This window comes from Lichenostomus cassidix, chromosome 5 (genome assembly GCF_008360975.1).
Source record: "Lichenostomus cassidix isolate B80296 chromosome 5, HeHo_3.0, whole genome shotgun sequence".
In the NCBI taxonomy this organism is placed as follows: Eukaryota; Metazoa; Chordata; class Aves; order Passeriformes; family Meliphagidae; genus Lichenostomus; species Lichenostomus cassidix.
The window spans coordinates 32,404,051-32,423,931 of NC_139486.1; the positions used below are offsets into that span (position 1 = coordinate 32,404,051).

Genomic DNA, 19,881 nt, shown 5'->3' on the forward strand with positions numbered 1-19,881 from the left:
GAAAAATTTATTTGGTTAATTTTAGACAAGAATGCCTTAAATGATACATGTTGTGCTAAAGAACATACGTGCCTTTTGGTTCATGCTTGTCATCACTGACAAAGACTTTTGCTGTTACAACTCATGTAACAATTTGCTGAATGAATACTGATACAGAGTAAGCCCCAGTGTCTCTCTACTGATGCTTCTTAGCTTCACAGGCCAGTAGCTTTTGTTGGAAAAATGAGATGATGTTGCATTAAGAGTATAGAAATTTGACAGAAAATCAATCCCTTGCTTCCTAGCTGCTCCCCAGAGATCCGAGGGGGTGGGTACAGTCAGCTTACTTTCTGACTGCAACCAATTTGGCACTTTAAGTCTGGTCGCATTCAGTGAGAACTCTCATAAGCATAGATTCACAAATAGTGTAGCTCATGAAAGCAACATGTTCCACATTCTTGTTATATTGACTGCAATAAATGCACGAGATCTCCAAAATAGAAGTGTATAGCACTATGTACAAGTCTTCCCAGGTATTGTCCAATGCAGGCAGAGGCACAAATCTTGCAAAGAGGCATCCCAGCTTTGGGGAGGGAGAGAGGAAAAAGCCTGTTGACTTGTCTGCGGAATGAAGTCATATTCTCATCCTCTGCCAAAGAGGAATTCAAATGCATAATTTATACTTTTGGGAGAAGTGGAGATGAGATTGTAGTCAAATATCCTGTTGCTGCCTTCATATGTGGTGGGGGGGCAGCCACTTGTATGTAAATCAGGGGTATTGCACTGCTATCAGCAGGCCATCATCCCCACATTAATCCCTTTACCACCTATCTCACAGCATCTCTCTTGGCTTTAGGCCATATTCCTGCAGATGGATGAGCAAAGTAATGTATCAGTGACTGTTGTTCCCCCCAGTACATTTTGCTGCTGTTCTCGCCAGACAGATTTTAGATTCAGCCTGGAGAACAGAGGCTTCAGGGAGGCCTTATTGCAGCCTTTCAGTACTTAAAGGGGGACTATAAAAAGGATAGGACCAAACTTTTTAGTCAGGTCTGATGTGATAGGGCAAGAGGGAATGATTTTAAACTGAAGGAGGGTTAATTCAGACTTTAAGGAAGAAAATCCTTATTGTGAGATTAGTACTGCACTGGCACAGGTTGCACGGAGGAGCTATGGATGACCCATCCCTGTTCAAGGTCAGGTTTGATGGGGCTCTGAACAACTTGATCTAGTTGAAGATATCCTTGCTTATTGTAGGGGCGTTGGACTTAAATGGCCTTTAAGAGGTACTTCCCAACACAAACAATTCTATGACTTGCTGCAGCTTCTTTCACTTAATTTGGGAGTTTGATGAAGTAAGATTTATGTAATTGTTTGGAAATTTTATCTGAGACTGCACCTAAGCTTTTGTTTGATTTGGCCTTTGTTGCTCTCATGGAACATCATAGCAACAGTAATCAATCTTTTTCACCTTCACTGTTTGCTTTCAAGAAATATTTGTACACCTTTATTAGACTTTTTTCTTGTAACCTTTTAGCAGATAGACTGAGAGAGTAGTAAATAAGCTTTATTTTGTGTAGTGTTGCAATCACACACATCACTTACTCAAGTGAGTTCATCATCATCACAGTCAAGTGGCAGATTTTAAAACTGAATGAAACCTACTCATTGCACCTTTAATTTTGGCTCAGTTTGTGGGCTACCTTTCCCAGAGTAAAAAATTGTTGGGTTATTGCCACTTCCTACTATGAGCTGACCAGTTCTTCCTTTGAAACTAAATAATGCTTAGGTATCCAGTGGTATACAGAATTAATCCATGAACAGCAAGGCTTGACCCTGTGGTCTCTTTCAAACTCTTTTACAATTCATCCATATTTTACTGATTTCTGCTGGTCAGCATTGGTCATTCCTGGAATAAGAACAGAGAAGGGCACAAAGTTCATTTAGATGTGTTTGTCTCATAGGAATTTTGTTTCCTGCAGAATCTTAACAAGAAGATGCTGTTAAATCATCATCATTCTTTGCAGGGAAGAGGGAGTACAGTTTTCTTTTGTCTTTAAGATTGACAAAGATAGATTTTTCAATCTAGTTATAACTGTGGGGTTTTCTCAAAAATTTTTGCACTGTCTACACAGTCTAACATTTCCCCCAGAAATATTTTGTGTCTTTGTTTCTTTTCATTGTTATATTTTTTTAAATATGATTATTTAAGATGTAATTTGTTTCATCAGATACAAAGTATTGGGCAGCTCACCTTAGGTGCATCTGATTTCTGTGTTAATCTGAAATATGTTCTTGCATCACCCATATAATTTATATAGAAATACAGCTGTCTGATTTTTTTACTTGTTAGTCTGCCTATAAGGTATGATGTTTCTAGTTGCTGTACACTTAGTGTTAGTGCACATTTGCTGTGGTAGTGAGATGCTTAGTATTCATTGCAAGAGTTCTGTGTACATTTTGAGTACACAGAGCAGGAACTAACTTGTTCACTGTGCCTATCTAAGAATCTCTTTTGCCTTGTCATGTCTAAAAGCTACCTTCTTTTCTCAGTGATCCACTCACACACTGCTAGTGTAAAAATCAGATTGCTGAAAAAGTTTGGACACAAAGGGATTTTATTAAAAAGCAAAAATATTTTTCTATACAATATGGTCTGCTGCCTCAAGCACAGTAGAGGTAGGTGTGAGGGGAGGTGCTTATATACCTATGTTGCTATACCTATATTAATGAAAAGATGTGTATGTTGTAAGAACCTGAGGGTTTTAAAATTGGGTTTGGCAGCTGGGAAGTTATTTGTCTATGCAATGCAAAGTTGTTTTAATGTGAAAGCATTGCTGTGTCACAGCTGAATAGTGTCAATAAGTGATTCAAGTGCTTTTACCTAGTGCATGAAAGATATTTTAACATCTTCGAAAACTGGAAGAAACTAATGTTTTGGAAATGTGTATAGTAAACATGTTAGGAACAGTGTACTAAAGGGAATATATTCTATGCTGGGGTTTGTACATATATATTGTGTTAAGCATTACTATAAAATACTCTAAGCCATTAATTAAGTAGTAAAATAAAATTTCAAAGGAAAAGGTAAACTTGATATATTTAATATTCCTCACTCAGTATGGATTAGGAATTCTACCATCTTCCATTTCAGTGCTCTGTGCTACAGCAGTCTCAATAAAATATTTTCCATGTTCTGTTTGAGAAACCGTTTCATTCAGTTGTTTTCATGAGAATCTTGGAGGTAAAAAACACAATTTGTGCCAGAAGTTAAATAATCCTGTATAGGAAATCATTTGACAGAATGCACAGTAGGTCACTTTGGCTTTCAAAATCTATTCAGTCGTTCCGTTGTAATGGAAGTGTTATTTGCATGTGCCAAAACTGACAACTGTTCAGACTCTGAACACGTGAATTGCATCACTGGATGTCACAAAATAATCATTTCTATGAATTTTTAGGTTATGGCAAAAGTACTTTAAAGCTGCTGTTATTAGAGATGCTCTACCATTTACTTGGGGAGTAAAGATACTGTGTAAGAGAATCTTAAGAGAAAGTAAAGTGTTTTTTTGTAGTTCTTGTGTTGCTATGGTGTATTCTTTAAAAATTGACACTCATTATTTGTCATTTGTAGTGCAGAAGGTGTATTGTAGGAAGAGTTGTTTATTATTAAATCTTCAACATTGATGATTTGAGATCAGAAACTGTTCGGAGGAGCTACTTTACCTGTGGAAGAATTTGACTGAAGTTTCAGAAGTGCAAATATTTCATATGCCATATTTGTTCTTGACAAGAGGTATCGAATGTCAGGAAACATCAGACAATGTTCTCAAAAGAAAATAGTTTCACATTTTAGTTTCAGTAACAAATGTGCTAGAGCTAAAGCATTGCAAAATTATTTATTTATTTATTTATTTATTTATTTACTTACTTACAGAAGCGAAATTGCAAGTAAAAACTTTTGCTTCTTTCGCTGCTCCAGACAATGCACTAGTTCTTAAGAGAAAGCACTGTACATTTCTATCTTGTGGTCTCATTCTTTGTGTGTCCCTGTGAGGTTCTCTAACACATAGTGCCTTTTCTTTTCCCATGATACTAATACCACAACAAAGCAACAGTTACAGTTTTGTTTCTCTTACATAGTTCTAGACGTCATTGCTTAGTATCCTTCCCTTTACCGCAAATACACCCACCCTCCCCTGTACAGAAGAATCTAAGTTTGGCACTAGTTTTGAAATAAAGTTAACTATACCCTGACTCCACTTTGGTATAGCTGTGTAGGCTAGAAGATAGTATACATAACCAGAAACACTGTCTAGGGTATTTTTTTATGAGACAGTGCTCCCTAGTTGTTATTCTGTTAATTAAAGCACATTACATTGTCAGTTCAGTCACGTAGAATTCTTATTAACATAGTGTAGATACCCACACGTATTTTCTCATTGCTGCATGAGTCCGTGATTTTCAGATTTTTTATGTTTTGTTCCTTTTCTTCAAATTTTAGAGAATTATTTACAGGTTGCACTGGATTTCCTAGATTCTTACATTTTATATTAATATAAAGCAATTTGAAATAACTGAGGGAAAACTTAAAAGAATAGTAATTATTAACAGATAAAATTTTAACAGTGTTTTATAATAGTAGAACAGTGTTTTTGTCTTTACCACAAAGTCTTCAGATGTACTACTTTTGCAGAACAGAATGGGATTTGTTGTTGCACAAAGTGGAGTTGCAGTGGGAAGCACAGCAGTTTGCACATAAGAGCTGAAAGAGGAAGCAGACACCTGACCCTTCTTTGTACGAAGTGCAGTGGTTTGTTTCCAGCTGTTGTTTTAACAAGCTCTTCCTAAGCTCCCCACCATTGCAAATCTTTTGTCACTGGCTTAACACACACCTTTAGACGTCTGGTGGGCTGTGTACAACTTTGTAAAGCCTAAATGCATTCCTATAATGCAGAAAAGGATTTAGTGTCTTGTTTGCTTAGAAGCTACTAAAAGTGATTGTTATAATGGGTTTAATGGCAATGTGTGGGGTAGGCAGTATCATAAAATTAAGATCAGTTTTTATGGTGTAAATATACATATTTACAATTTTAGAACTTTGTTTAGCAATCAGGAATAAAAAAATATTATTACCACCATATATATTAGAAGTGATAATTAGAAAACGTACATGGTTGGATGCCCAGATACATCAATTTCATTAACACTTCATTTACACAAATAGGGCAAGCAAATCACTGATCTTGAAATTTATATAAGTCGTATACAACCAGGTTTAGCTCAAAATTTAGATCTTGATCTGCAGAAGTGGAAGGATAATTTGCAAATTCCACAAGGTTGTTTTTTCTAGAATATTAATCTAAATTTTCAGCTTCTGTGGTGTGTATAAAAAGTGAATCATCTTCCCCCAAATGTTTTGCAAGCTGTAAGAAAGAAACTGAGTGTTATTAAGTAAATATTTTAGTGAGTTTGATTTCAGTTGGAGAAAACAAGGACTTTTAAGAAAAGTTACAATGAACACTAAGATTTTTGTTAACTAATATACACTTTATTTGTTAATAATAATGATATACAATTATTTGTTTACAAAAATAAGTATCATTGGAGTCCAACTATTGGCAATTAAATATATGAATGGCTTGGTCATGCATAAGTCACTGAGTGTTGTCAGAGTTACTTCTACTCACCACTTGCGTTTTATGGTCATCTACACAGTGCAATTGTACTGATAGACTCATTCACTGATACTTGTTTATAAAAAGGGTGGACAACTAAATTACCTTCTGGCACTTGAGTCTCATGCCATAGGCATTAGGCTGCAATAAGTGGTATGATGGGTCCCAGTGGAAGAAGTGAGAGAATTCAGAGGAGGCAATTTGCAGGCAGAGGGAATCATGGATATGGGGAGAAATAGAGAAAATAGAGTCTGTATTTAATCTAACAGTAGTTATTGCTGTGACATCTTTGTTCCTTGCACTGATAAATTTTGTAGGGTCATTCTGTGATATTTAGATTCTGGATGGCAGCAGAATCACTGCAGATATGCTGTGACTGCAAGCAGCATTCTTATGCTGCAGAATTATTGTCAGTGGAAAGGTGTTACTGGTGTGTGCAGATACACCAGTTGTAGAGTTCATTTTTAGTTGGATACATTAATCAGGGTTTTATTCACCTTTGGCTGTTTGTAGATTTGAGTTGGGAGAAGAAAAGAAAAAAGAAAACAGAATCAGGTCAGTTAGTGGAGAAGTATGTATCAATCTTACTGCTGATAAGAGGGAAAGGCAGTAAGGTAGGCCACCCTAATATGATTAGACATGTTTTGTTTTGTTTCCTTTTCTTTTATGTAAAAAAACATATTCAAAAGTCTGAGAGTGCTCTCAGTATGTGTCCATGTGTGCCTGACACAGGTAACTGTGTTGAACATCGAAAATTCCCAACAAGGATATCAAAATGGAGACTCAGCAGTGTCAGACAGAGTTTCTTACTGTAAGTAAAATTGACAGAAGCTGGATGGTCACTTCATGAGGAGGAACAAACACATGCAGCAGGGTCAGCACTGGCCCCATGTCTGCCTAGTCACCACCATTCATCCTGTGAGCCCAAACAGAGCAAGTGGTGCTTACTTTAGCCTTATATTTTTTACAAACCTGCTTGATTTTGGTTGTTTTGCAGCAATAGCAATATATGTAATCAGTTTCATCCATTTGTCAAATTAACTGAGCAATTAGCCAAAGAAATTTGATTTTAGAAAACATCAAAGATTACAAATCCTGTCATGCCTTACATCCATTAGAAAAAGCCACTGAATATCATCACACAGGTTATTGGTGACAAGGAATAGGAAGAACTCAAGGAAAGACAGCATAATGGTGAAATTGAGATGACTCAAAATTCAAAATCCCTATCCAAAAAACTTTTCAGTGTATTGAAAGAAACCAACTGCTGAAACTTGTATTTCTTACTGTTCATGGAGAAGAAATAGATAAGTATTTTTTTGGTGAGAAGCTCTGAGCAGCCTAGCTCCATGTAAGCTCTATTTTCTCCCTGCACAGTAAGGGTAGGGAAGTAGACAATTAGCTGAAATAGCTGACCCGTGAATAAAAATTACTGGCACATGTGTGGTCTCCAGCAGAGGTATCTGAATAACTTTGAAGAAGGCATCTCATCTCCAGGCTGAGAGATGCAATTTTTATTCCTAAAGTACACACTTCTTACACAACTGGTTGACTGACATGACTGACCTTCTTGTAGCAGATTTGACTGATCTGTCTCTCTAGTTCTTTCTCCACTCTTCTGTGGTCTGTGAGCTCTGTTGCAGAGATTATATAGATATTTCTTTGGTTAAGTGCTTCCAAGATTTCAACTTTCAGTGGAAAGCTCAAATAGGTAATGAGATCTTATGGATGCTAATGCTACAGTCTGTTAAACATGACTTATCTGCAAATTTGTCCATTAATTTGCATATATAGCACTATTATATGCTATGCAGAGTCATAGATTTTAACTTTTTCAACAGAAATAATATTTTCCACAGAGGCAGTCTCTGTCATCTTAATTTAATTGAATTTATTATGAATTCTGAGTTTCATACTTGTGTTTTAGTTGAAGAAGTAAAACTATATTACTGCCCAAAACCAGCTGAAGAATATATGAAATGTCTCAGATCATTACTTACTATTGAGGTCAAACTTTGCTATGCTTAATTCCTAAAAGATAAAGATAAGGAGTTTCTGAACATTTCCAGAAGAGTAGTCCTAAGTCTTTTAATTAAATCAGTCCACAGTAGGTATATCCTCCAAAAACTGCCCAGGAGGGCTTGCACAGGTTAGAAAGTGAACTAACAATTTATGTGGAGGCAAAGAAAGGCAGTGAAGCAGCAGAGAACTCTGTGAAACCAATTGGCAGTGAGCCATCTGTTAAGCAACCGCAACTACGTCAAAGATATCTAAAAATATACCAGTTGGTTTGGGAACATAATGCCCTAACTCCAATAAAAAGGCACTTTATAAACAATCAAAAATGTGCTTTAAAATCAATTGCATTTATTCATATAGCAATGAAATAGTAGAGGTACTGCTCTCATAGATATTGTTAGTAAATCCTAAATAATTAAATTGTTTGTCCCTACTACTTCTCCTCTTTGGAGTAGGAGCTAGCATTTTATTTCAATCCCATTGTCTCTCTCTGTGGCTCTCCACATCCTGACACTTCTGTCATGTGTTGTTTTCCCTTTTTGCTTCTCCTGAGTTTCTCCTTCATGTATTTTCTGTCCTAGCTGCCTTGTGCAGTCTTTCTTTGTAGAACCACAGAATGGTTTGGGTTTGAAGGGAACTTAAAAATTCTCTGGTTCCAACCTCCCTTCTATTTTCCATCCCACTCAATTCACTCGCCCCCACTCGACTCTCATTTCTCCCCTTCTGAGAATCCTACTGCTTGGATGTCCTGCAATTCTGCCATTCGACTTTAGCTTCCTTCTTCCCACATTCCCTTCTCCTATCTAAACTACAAATTTTGCCTTTCTTTGCAACCTCCAAGCTGGACTTTTTGCATTTCTGTCTTTCTCCTGAACTCTGACTTTTACCTTCAGGTACTTTTATTTCTGGGGAACCCCTCCCACCTCCCTCTTGTATGCATCTGTCTTCTTTGCACTACCACCTTATTTGCCAGAAACTGGGGACACTTCTTTGCTGTCATTTTTGTGTTTTATGCAATTTTGCCTCAGTATTTTCCACCTACCTTTTATATAGTCATGAGCCTCAGGTTTGAGAATCAGTGTAAAGCATCAGTCCTGATAAAGGCATCAGCATGACAGCTCTGAATGAAATATCATCATTTTTTCCTGCTTCTGCTGAACAGTGTCATCACTGCTGTTGTAGGAGAGCCGAGGGCAACAGCCTTGATCTGTGATTCATTCTGTGCCAACATTATGGCCCCCTGCAGCAGCAACAGCTGGCTGATGGTGAGACTATCAACAAAAAAATTGCCCGTGAAACAAGGTTGCACAGTCTTAATTCAGCCTTGCTAGAGTACTGGTAAAATGTGAAGGTGCTGAGTCACTAATTCCTTAATAGTTTCCATGGAGGCACGTGTTGGTACCAGACAGTCAATTCCTGAACTGGACACAGATGAAAATCTAAGTTTGACATCTCTCTTCCACCCATCCTTCAAAGGAAAAGTACTGAAAGAAGTATTAGAAAACCTGGCCACCAACACTTTGGTACGTTGTTAGTTGAAACAAAGAGTTGTGACAGACTGCAGCTTTGCAGATTTCATTCATATATATATAGCTAATTAAGAGTGTGCTTCCCAGTGTGATGGTTATTTCAGTTCCTGTTCAGGGCACATTTTATATCATGTTATTTGAGGACATCCCAAAAGTGGACTATACAGTGGCTGATTTCAAGAGCAGATGTCACTGTAAATCTGGTTTATTTAGCAGCAGCTTTTTTTGGTTACATCCATCCAGTCAGGCTGCAAACATGAAAACCAGAAGCATTCCCCTGTTTGTAGAGGTCTGTCTGCAGTAATAAATATAAGCATATATATCTTGAAACAACTATTTTTAGAAACTTGTGTTGAGGACTGTACTGCTGTTTGGACTTTATGCCCTTTCAGATTTTGTTGCTTAGTCTATACATTTTTAATAATCACATTGCCTGCTAGCAGTTACATTTTGTGAAGGTCGTTTTTTTTGTGAAGTTGCAGAATGGACTTGAATTTCATTGAAGGACTCCCTGAGCTGCAGGATCGTTGTTTATGGACTGTCTTGCAACTTGTACTACCTTTGAAGCTTGTTTAGAATTTTAACTAATGATATCTTCAAAGTGTCACTGTGCTCAAGGGCAGAAAATAAATCTAAAAATTCACTTTATATTTAAAACCAGTTTTGAATAGCTTTGAAGCATGGTATTAGCTGAAATAAAAAGGCATAGATACAGACTTGCTATGTATACACACACAGAGAATTCCATGTTTCACTAACTTTTTCATGATCAGCAAAGTGTCTCTTCACCACTGCAGTACCTTTATCTCCTATATTATAAAAGTCATCAGGTCTTAATCATCATGGGATGTCTTAAGAATTTTTAATGTGACTGATGATTTCATACCTCAGCAGGTATCTTAAGGTAACCTCCCTCGATGGAGGAGTTTTGGTTTTGTCTACATCATTCCAAGCCCACTTCTCATTTTCCCTGTGTAAAACTCAGTCACTGGGTTGTATTTATATGACTTCTCTGTTTCTGAATAGAGGATGGCAGATACTAAAACCAACATGCTATGCTTGAAGTATAAGAGACTGTGGTGTCAGCTACCAAATTGCTTAGTTTTATATAAACCAAAGTTCCAGCTTCCCACAACTGAGCAAATAACAAGTTTCCTTATGAATAAAGTACTCATAGGTTTACATGGTAGCATGTCTGATGTCTTCTAATACTGACATAATCCTTTAAAACATGTCAAAACCTAGCAACCATGTTTGAGAGTATGGCCATTTGAATATCTGTACTCTTCATGGATCTTTTTTTTTCTGTTTTATATATTGCTTCATGTAAGTGTTTTATCTATGTAACTAGTATAGGACTCCTGAGTCCTTCTTTTAGCGATGCTGTTGGGTTAATTCTGTCATTTTTCTTTAGGATTTTAGTTTTCTATTTTTAAACTGAGAGCTTACAAAAGTACAAGGATGTGATTTATAATTGAATCTTTCCCACAAAATAATTTGCCTGTTTTTTTTCTATTTTATTATTTTGCTATATCAAACTGCAAAGCAAGTTCAGCTTATTCAGGGTGTCCTTGTATTTAAGATGTTCTTTTCTATTTCTGTTTTGATAGCTGTACCATCAAAGCATAGTAGGTCGGCTGTATGTTATACCATGGATTTCACAATTTTATAACCATCACTACCAATTTGGTTGTGCTAAATAAGTTAGAATCTTGTGTCAGAACATGAAGCAATGGTATCCACTAAACAGCAGTTACTGCGGGCGAAATGAAGAGAGGATAGGGCTGTAACCTGCCTTTAAGATGTTGTGTCCTAAGTAAAGTTAGATGTTGGGAGACTGGACAGATTGTGCATTTGAGAAAATTTGTGTTAGAAAGTAAGGACAGAAGGTTGTGCGTGATTTTCCATCTGATTCTCTGTTTGAGAAAAGGACTAAAAAGATGAGTTTTCAGACTCTGCTTCCAGACTTCTCAATGCCCACTGCGTATGGACTGCTTATGAATAAGAGCCACCAGCCTGTTTGGAACTGCTGTTTTGCTGACATGATGAAAAGGGAAGGCCTCAGCCTCTGGCCATTATCATTACCATTTTACTATTTTCCTGCCTGCCTGCTACATGGGCTTCCCTATGCAAATTTTCTTTTTTATCCTCTGCGCAGACTGATTCATCCTTCTCATGCCTGGGAAAATCTCAACAGGAAAATGCACAATATTGATGAGAAAGAGAAGGCACTTCCATTGGGTCTTTTCTTTACTTATTCTCAAACTTTTTTTCCTTTCTGTTTGAGGCACTTGTTATTTCTGTGGTTTTGGTTAACACTTTTTATATTTTTATAACTGACTTTTATAACTTTCTATAGGAATCTTCACAGTGCTGCTAACAGTACTTCGTCCCAACCCCTTGTCTTTCCCTATTTCACACAACCAAGAGAAAATTCTATAGCATATTTCAGTTGAAAATTTAGCAACAACAATTCTTGGCAGCAAAAATGAGGAGATATTTCTACCCAATATTAGCAGGTTTCATATTTTTCACATTCTTATACTTGTTCACTCACTTTGTTATTTAATCTTTGATTGCAGGCCACTAAAGAAGTAATAGAGCGAGAAGCACCGGGGATGGCCCTGGCAATGCTGATGGGATCACTTAATGTTACTCCTCTGGGCATGCTCTCTAGGTAAGACTACTTCCTTCAAAATATGGGGTGAACTCTTTCCTTAGAATTACTTATTGTTATGCAATGACCGTGCACAAATTATTGAAAATTGCCATTGTTATCAAGACTAGAAGTCTTAACTTCAAAGTGTCCAAATTCAAATAATGGTGATTGCATTGTCTCATTTAATTCCCTTTGCTGTCTCGATTAGACACTGTATCCTCCTGTATTTTCTGTGCCAAGTTATTTGTAATATTGATACATACTCTTAGACAGCTGTCATTTCATTCTAGAACTGTGGTGTTGTAGTGGTGAGTGAAGAATTTTTCAAATGTTGTTCATCAAGGATTAAAATGCTTTGTTTGGCAAAAAAGTCCCTTTGACAAGGACAAATGTGTTGTACTGTCCTATGTCAGGAGGAATATCATTAATTTTTCTCTCAAAGTACCTGGAATGCATGCACATTTGTGTGGTTTTGTTGTGAGCACACACAATACTTTTGCCAGCCATGCAGTTCTTAAGCTCCTTTATTTATTTTTGCATGCTCTCTTAAGAAATTTTTGGCAGCTCCATTTCTCTCTTGAGCCACTAGGTTGATTATTGGCAGCTGAAATTTGCAGTTTTCATGCTGCTGGTTTAGTCCTTTTATATTATTGGTTGGTCATACTGGTCATTTAGATGATAATGCTCAAAAATATTTAAAGCAGAGTAGAAGAGCCAAGAAGACTACTGAAGGAACTATCTGCCAAATACAATTACCCCTCATTTTTATTCCTCTGTGGACAGTTATTTCCTTTGTTTTAAATCTGCCATAAACTGTAACCCACATATGGGATTTGCTGGATTGAGTTTGTACTCTGTAAGGTTGACTAGTGCAACAGGACTAAATGAACACGTTTCTTTAAGTCAGGCTTATCTCTGTACTGCAGTAGAGTATTCCTCAGCCACATGGAATTCTTTCCAAATTGAAGGTACGTAATGTGAAAGAAGACAAATGAGAAAAGAGAGGCTAGGAGTCAGGCAATGTTCAAGCTGCCAGTTGAAAACAGCACTTCAGACTGGCTTGAGTGTGCTATCACAAGTTCATTTAGTGGCACAGAAATTATCTCTGTGCTGTTTACTTGTGAGAATTGTGACAGCTGTTGTGGGAATACTTGTTACCCTGCTAAAAAATGCCTCGCGACCAATAAATGACACTAATCACTGAGAATTACTTGTATAAAAAGAAATCCAGAAAGCTGGCTACTGAACAAACCATGCCCTTTGGCTCAAAATTTTTGCTAACGCCATAACTGGGAATTATTTTCTTTCTTCTTTTGTCTTCACTTATAGCTCATGTTTTTGTTTAGTAAAGAGAATGTTCCACAGTTTCCCTAAATTGTAACCTCCATATCTTTGTGGTTTAGTTATTTGGCTAAAATATTGAGTAGTCAGACTCTAGTAGTTTGAGTAGTTGAATAGTTGAGTAGTCAAACAGAAAGCATTCAGCGCTTGGGTGTTCAGTCTTGCATCAACACCAAAGGAATTCCTGAAAGACAAAATAACTAAAATGAAAACTTCCATCTTTGATAGCTGGTCTTGTCTTTTCTTGAGGGAGAGGGTAAAACTATTAGGAAAAATTATATATTAATTGCCTAAGTACAATTTTCACTTGAGAATTACTTCCTTCTCTGCTTTTTTTATGTTGAATCTTTAAAAAAAAAAAAGGACATATTTGAATTAATAAAACAAGCACAGCTTAGTATTTTTACCTGGCCAGGGACATAATGTTTGACACAGTCAATTACATTGCAAAAGAACCATGTGTATGACCAAATAGGGACGATATCCAATAATGTATTGGATGCAAGTAAACAGTAGAATTAAGGGAGCTACACAGATCTAAATAAAGATGGAAATGCAGCCACTGTTTATACGGTCCATTGAACGTTAGGCTCTGTCAAATCTTGTTTTATGCTTTTTCAGCTCAGCTTTTCCTGAGCTCTTTTATGAGAACATAATCAGCAAATATATTGGAAATAAGGTTTACAAAATCTGATAAATCCTAGAATTTATCATAAATGCTTTCCTTTTGTTTTGACAGCAGAGATAGATGCATGCAAGAATTTCAGTCTGTGTTTCTTTCTTTTCAGACCTGTGTGTGGAATCAGAGGGAAAACTCTCATAATTAATCTTCCAGGTAGCAAGAAAGGGTCACAGGTAAGAAATGTTCTTACTGATTTGCTGGGGAGGAACTACGATGAGCACTTTTTGTTGTTTTGAATGGTAGAAAGTGCCCACTACAACAAATTTTACAAAAGTGAATTGAAATGCATATTCATGTTAAACGACCACACTCTTTGCCAAGGACCATACAATTCCAATCTGATTGAAGGTGCTGCCTGACCAGGGCATTACATATAGTGCAAGAGAGCACTCATTTGAGCAGGCAGTGCTAATGAAGAGTCTAATGATCTCATACACTTTCCCTTTCATCTCTAATTAGCTGTACCTTATCCCTGGGTTGTCTCCAACTTCTAAGAAATCATTCTCTTTCACACAGCAGTAAGAGGAATGCCTAGTATATGGTAGAACCTGCTGGAGTATGCAGAACATTCCCAGTTTTGATCAGCAAGAGGGAAGAAAGGGAATGTAATTTTTAAGAGTTTGAGGATGTTTTTGAATCTTCTCTACATGGGTATATCAGACTTTTCACCCTTTGTACCATTTGTTTTCTTCCTGCATTTTTTCCAGTTTGGATGAAGAACTTAGGCTTTTCTCTTTATTCATGCTTTCTTTCTGTCTGTATCGCTGAAACACAATGAAACTTCCGCAGGGATTTTTGTTTGTGTGTTAGTAAGGCTAGATCTTCCACTAATTTTGTTGTAGTTGGCTGATAGAAAAACAGTCTTCTCCACACAGATACTGCTAAGCTGAATAGTGAGCTCTACAACCTGATACAAAGCTGCTGATGTAGGTCCCCCACTAGTCACAAGAATCTATTTCCTCAGGCTCAGACTACATTTGGCCTTGTTAATAAACATCTTTACCTCTGGCCTCTAACAAATTCTTACCTGGTACACATGTCCAGAACCAGTAGTACCGAGGCACAGAGCAGACAGTACTAACATGTTTGGCAGCACAGCCCTGAAGTCACTGTCTCTTGAAAGGCATTGGAGATAAGAAAACAGCATTTATGTGGGCTGTCACCTGGAAGCTGAAGAAGAAATGTTTCGAATACTAGGATCTTATACAGCCACCATAGGTTTTCAGATACACTGTCGACATGTTTCAGTTCAAGGACTCAGTGTGAGCCCTCCTACAATTTTACCATTGCTTACAGTGCTCTTAGGAAATCTAATGAGACTGTAATTAAAAGGAAATTTTAAGGCCTTCAAAATACACAAATGGCATTGGAGGATGGTGAGGTAGGAGTATAACTCCTTTAAATTCTTCCCTTTGTAAGTGGGAAATCATATGTATGTACATGTATTTACCATGGCAATGGCCCCAAATTTTAAAGAACCTGTGCACCAGTAAGAAGGTTATTCCACAAGGGAATACTTGTTTTTGCTGAATTATGAAAGAGATTAAATAGCCTACAATCTCTAATGGTTTTTATTGTGTTCAGTAACACTTCTAACCTACAGCAGCAATTGTCGTTTTCTGTCCTGAGGCAATCAGACTTTGTAGATAGGTAAACTGGAGAAAGTGAATGAGGAAAAGAAATTTAAAAGTATTACTGAGTATTTTAACAATAGTTTGGTGTAGGGTAAGTAATTAATAAAGTTAATTCTGGTAGAAAAGAAAAAAAAGTCATATGGTTGCATCATACAAGCAAGCTTGTCAAGACGATACTCTGTCCTGGCATGATTTCTTTTAGTATTAGGCATCTTCAAAGTGTCTGATTTGAGCAAAAAGACTTTTAAGATGAAAATTTTAGAGAAAAGATGAACAATTTTAGAGAAAATTGTTCCATAAAAGGCTGAATCTCAAGAACCAAAAAGAACAGATTGTTACCAGGAATTGCCCTCATTTTTCTCTTTTACCTCTTGCTAAGTTCCTTTCCATTGTATAAATATGACCATATGAGAAGCTAATATTAAGCTATGAAATTTCAGCAGTATATATATTTCTTTAAGAAAATATTAAAATTTTAATGGAAAATGACATCAGTGTAAATGCTAAATCTCAAAAATGGGCTGCATGCCAAATATGATTTCACCCAAGAGTATTTGTGTGGCATGTACCATTGAATCTAGATATATAGAATACTTCCATTTTTGTGGGGTTTTGGGTTTTTTTTAGTCTTGCAAAAGATAGTAAACGTTATGAAAGAGGGCAAAGTGTGAAATTACGAGATGTTTATTAAAAACATTTGGCCTTTTGACAGTTTTTATAATTGTAGTAACAATTGCCTTAACCAGAGAGTTTTATAAGTAATATGAGCTTTTAGAGGACTTACTGGGAATCTGTGCATCAACAGTCAAGCCTACAAGCCTTCATTTCAGTAGTAGGAGTGGAGAGAATGCTTCTCTGATTAGTCAATTATTAGTGTACTTTTTCACAGTTATTGGTCAGTTCAGAGATTGCTGTTCTTGTTTCTCACTTACTTGAGGTCTGCTTCTTTGCTAAAGTAATGATGATCGTATGCTTTATTATGTTAAACCATTTCAAAAGCAATGCTGTGGAGGTGTGATAACTGCAGTTTTCAGTTACATTATAAGTAATAATCTTTATTAATCTTTGCAAACGTGTTTTAATATACATTCATTATGTACAGCAGTTGTACGCATCCAGTTTAGTTCAGTTCTTCACAGTGATAACTTGAATATTTAAAGAATTTATAAATCATTGAGGTAGTCTGACTTATCATTCAGTACTCTTAAAGAAGCAACTGAAAGATGTGTTCTTATTTAGAAGCTTTGAGGAAATACAGTGCTTTTGAGTCATGTTTTACTTGATAAGTGGCATATATAAACTCCAGCAATTTCTGACGGATTCTTTGCTTTTTATTTTGTTTACATAGTCATGTTTATTTATTGAAAATATTTATTTCATTATCTATTTATAAATTTTAATTATTGTATATTATTATTTATTTTCTAATTATTTTTAAGGTTATAGAACAAGGAGAGATTTGAAAAATAGATTATTTATGAAACATTTTTTCTGAGTTACATAGCATTATAATGACATCAGTGGAGTTTGTCACTCTTGCAATATATAGAATAAGTCCATTAATAAAAAAAGGATATAATAATATAAAACTATAATTGTGGAAACTCTTATGAATTGTCCTCTAATTGTGAGGGAGCATAATAGGAAAGATTTGAAGTTAATATCCCTGCAGGGATATGGTTAATGTTTTTATTCTGCATTTTTGTAGCATTCTGCCAGCTGCTGTGAACTGTTTCCTGTATTACATATTCACAAAAATTTAACTCTTGTTTTCTGAAGTTTTAGTACAATACTAGCTTAGTTGCAGTAGCCCTGTTGTGCAATTTACTGTATTTGCATGAAAAGAGGCAAAAATGTATAGAATAGTCACCAAATGTGTTTCTGAGTTCATTTTTTTTTAACCTTTTAAGAGCAGTTGCATAGGACTTGTTAGGTTTTAATTACGATCAGGTGAAAAGATGCATCTAAATCCCAAATATATTTAAAGAGCAAATTCCTATTTGCATCTGCAGGTAACTTTTCATAGTGGTTTCTTTTCTCGTGCATAGGAATGCTTTCAGTTTATACTGCCAGCCCTACCTCACGCCATTGATCTTTTGCGGGATGCCATTGTAAAAGTAAAGGAGGTACATGATGAGCTTGAAGATCTACCTTCACCACCACCTCCTCTTTCTCCTCCTCCAACCACCAGCCCTCACAAACAGACAGAAGACAAAGGAGTGCAGTGTGAGGAAGAGGAGGAAGAGAAGAAGGATAGCGGAGTTGCCTCAACAGAAGACAGTTCTTCTTCACATATAACAGCAGCAGCCATTGCAGCTAAGGTGAGTCTGGCTTTTTTCCTTAAGAGACTCTTTAGTTTCTGTCTCAGGCACTCTCCACCAATATTCAGTTGCATGTTAAGACTATACATTGATGTCTTTGTGTCAAACAGATGTATTTTAGATACATTTTTTAGAAATAGAGCTTCAAAAATGTATTAACTTTGTTTTGGTAGGTGATTTCAAATTCCAGTGGGAGACATATTATTTATTATCTCATTGTTAACATATGTTTTGTGATACCATTCTGATGTGACAGAATGGTTTTAGTCTTTTTTTTAAATTCAAAATACTCACATGCCTGAACATATGAAGTCCAGTAGGTGGCATGTTAAGGAATTGCAACAAAATTTTCCAACCCATAATAGCTAATTCGAAATGGAAATGTCAGGTTCTGAAAACGGTGATAAAAGTATGACAGACAGGTAGCATATTAAGTAATAAGATATCCAGATTTTTGTATTCTAGTGTGCATGTCAACATAAGAGATGTGAAATTCTGCCAACAAACTAAATATCATATTGCCTTTATAGTCTTGCTTTAACCAGTAATCACAGATCAGCATTACCCAAACTAAAATAATAAATTGGAGACTCCAAAAGAAAAAAATGAGGTGGCACTTGTAAGTCACTTCCGTTCAAATTTTAAATATTTTCCCAAGAATTATTGTATTGTTTGAAGCAATATATAAATATTTACCTCTGTTTTATGCATTCATTTTTTGAATGGAAAGATAATGTATCCCTGTGTATTTGGAAACAGTTTATTCCAAACTGCTTAGTTCTATATCTACTCCACAAGTTGTGCTTTTAATTCCTATTACAAGAATTGAAAGTCTAAGTCAAAATTATATTAAACAATTTCTAAACCAAAGCAGCAACATTCTAACTCCAGAAATGTGAATTCAGGTCTGAGACATCTTGACATTTCTAAGACAGCTGCAGCTGGAGATCATCTCCCAATATGCAGAAAATCCTGATTACATATGTCTTTGCAGGGATGAATTAAGGTAATTATCATTTGCAAGTATCAGTTTTTATTAATGCAAATTTTAAATTTTTTAATTTCTTTCAGTACAAGAAAAGATAAATAATATGTGCCATTTTTAAAGGCAGGAAATACCTGAGATCTCAACTCTATGTTCATATGAGCATGGCATTTCGGTGTCACAGTTGTTTTCACCTCATTCTTTTTTGGTCATTTGCTTGTACAGTTTCATGTTTTCCTGTCAGTGTATTCATAGCTGTTATGTGTTGTGCATTAGAAGCATCCATCCCACACCAGTGCTGCTGTTATCATGGCAAAAGGTGAACAGCCCATCCCTGGTCTCATCAATTATTGCCATCACACAGCAGGCAGTGCAGGACAACTGGTAAGAGACACTTCCAAGAGGCTTTTGCACTAACACTAACTAAAAATACTCTGCCTCCCTCCTAGTCTATGTATGAACAGACAGTGCTATTTATTTTCTTCTAACAAAGACACATCAGTGCTATCTTTTAGAGCACATTCTACAGAAAATATCTGTTTAAGATAAAGGGCTGAACAAGGTAAAGTTCATATGTGTTGTCAGTTTGAATAATTTAGCTGCTGAGCTAATAATTGCTATAAAACCTATGTTTCTGATTAGTCATCAGCTTTATCATCTAATATACTCAATAATTGAATATAATTAAAATAATCTCCTGAAAGTACTGCTTTAGAGCTATGTAATTGTAACTTTTTCCCCTTTGTCTTGCTTTGCTGCTTTTCTCTCAATAGCTTTATTGTCAACACATTTGCACTGGGTGTTCATAGTTTGCTTTCATCACTTGCAGTTTCTCTCTCATTTTTGTTTTCTGTTTAGAAACAGAATTTCTCAGAAACAGAAAACTTCAGGTGTCAGGAAGCAGTGGACTTATTATAAATTACTGGGTTTTAGTGAACAGTAGAAGACTACTTCAATGAATGGTAGAAAGTACCTGTTCCCCTCGGCAAATAGTAATTTAAACCATCAGTCAAATAGCCTAACACCTCTGTATCTATGTCTCTTGAAAAGTCAC

At 36.1% G+C, this 19,881-nt stretch overlaps 1 protein-coding gene across 22 annotated transcripts in view; it reads left to right on the forward strand.

The window, feature by feature from the left end:
• Positions 1–19,881, forward strand: part of GPHN (gephyrin) — a 285,809-nt gene that overhangs the window by 161,755 nt on the left and 104,173 nt on the right. For 16 of the 22 annotated variants that reach the window (XM_085062088.1, XM_085062093.1, XM_085062092.1 and 13 more), the window contains 4 exons: positions 11,788–11,882; positions 13,994–14,060; positions 17,570–17,842; positions 19,104–19,211. In XM_085062088.1, the coding sequence (XP_084918214.1) occupies positions 11,788–11,882; positions 13,994–14,060; positions 17,570–17,842; positions 19,104–19,211 (543 nt within the window). The remainder of the gene's footprint in view (positions 1–11,787; positions 11,883–13,993; positions 14,061–17,569; positions 17,843–19,103; positions 19,212–19,881) is intronic. The other 6 variants (XM_085062095.1, XM_085062106.1, XM_085062105.1 and 3 more) reach the window with 1 other exon arrangement.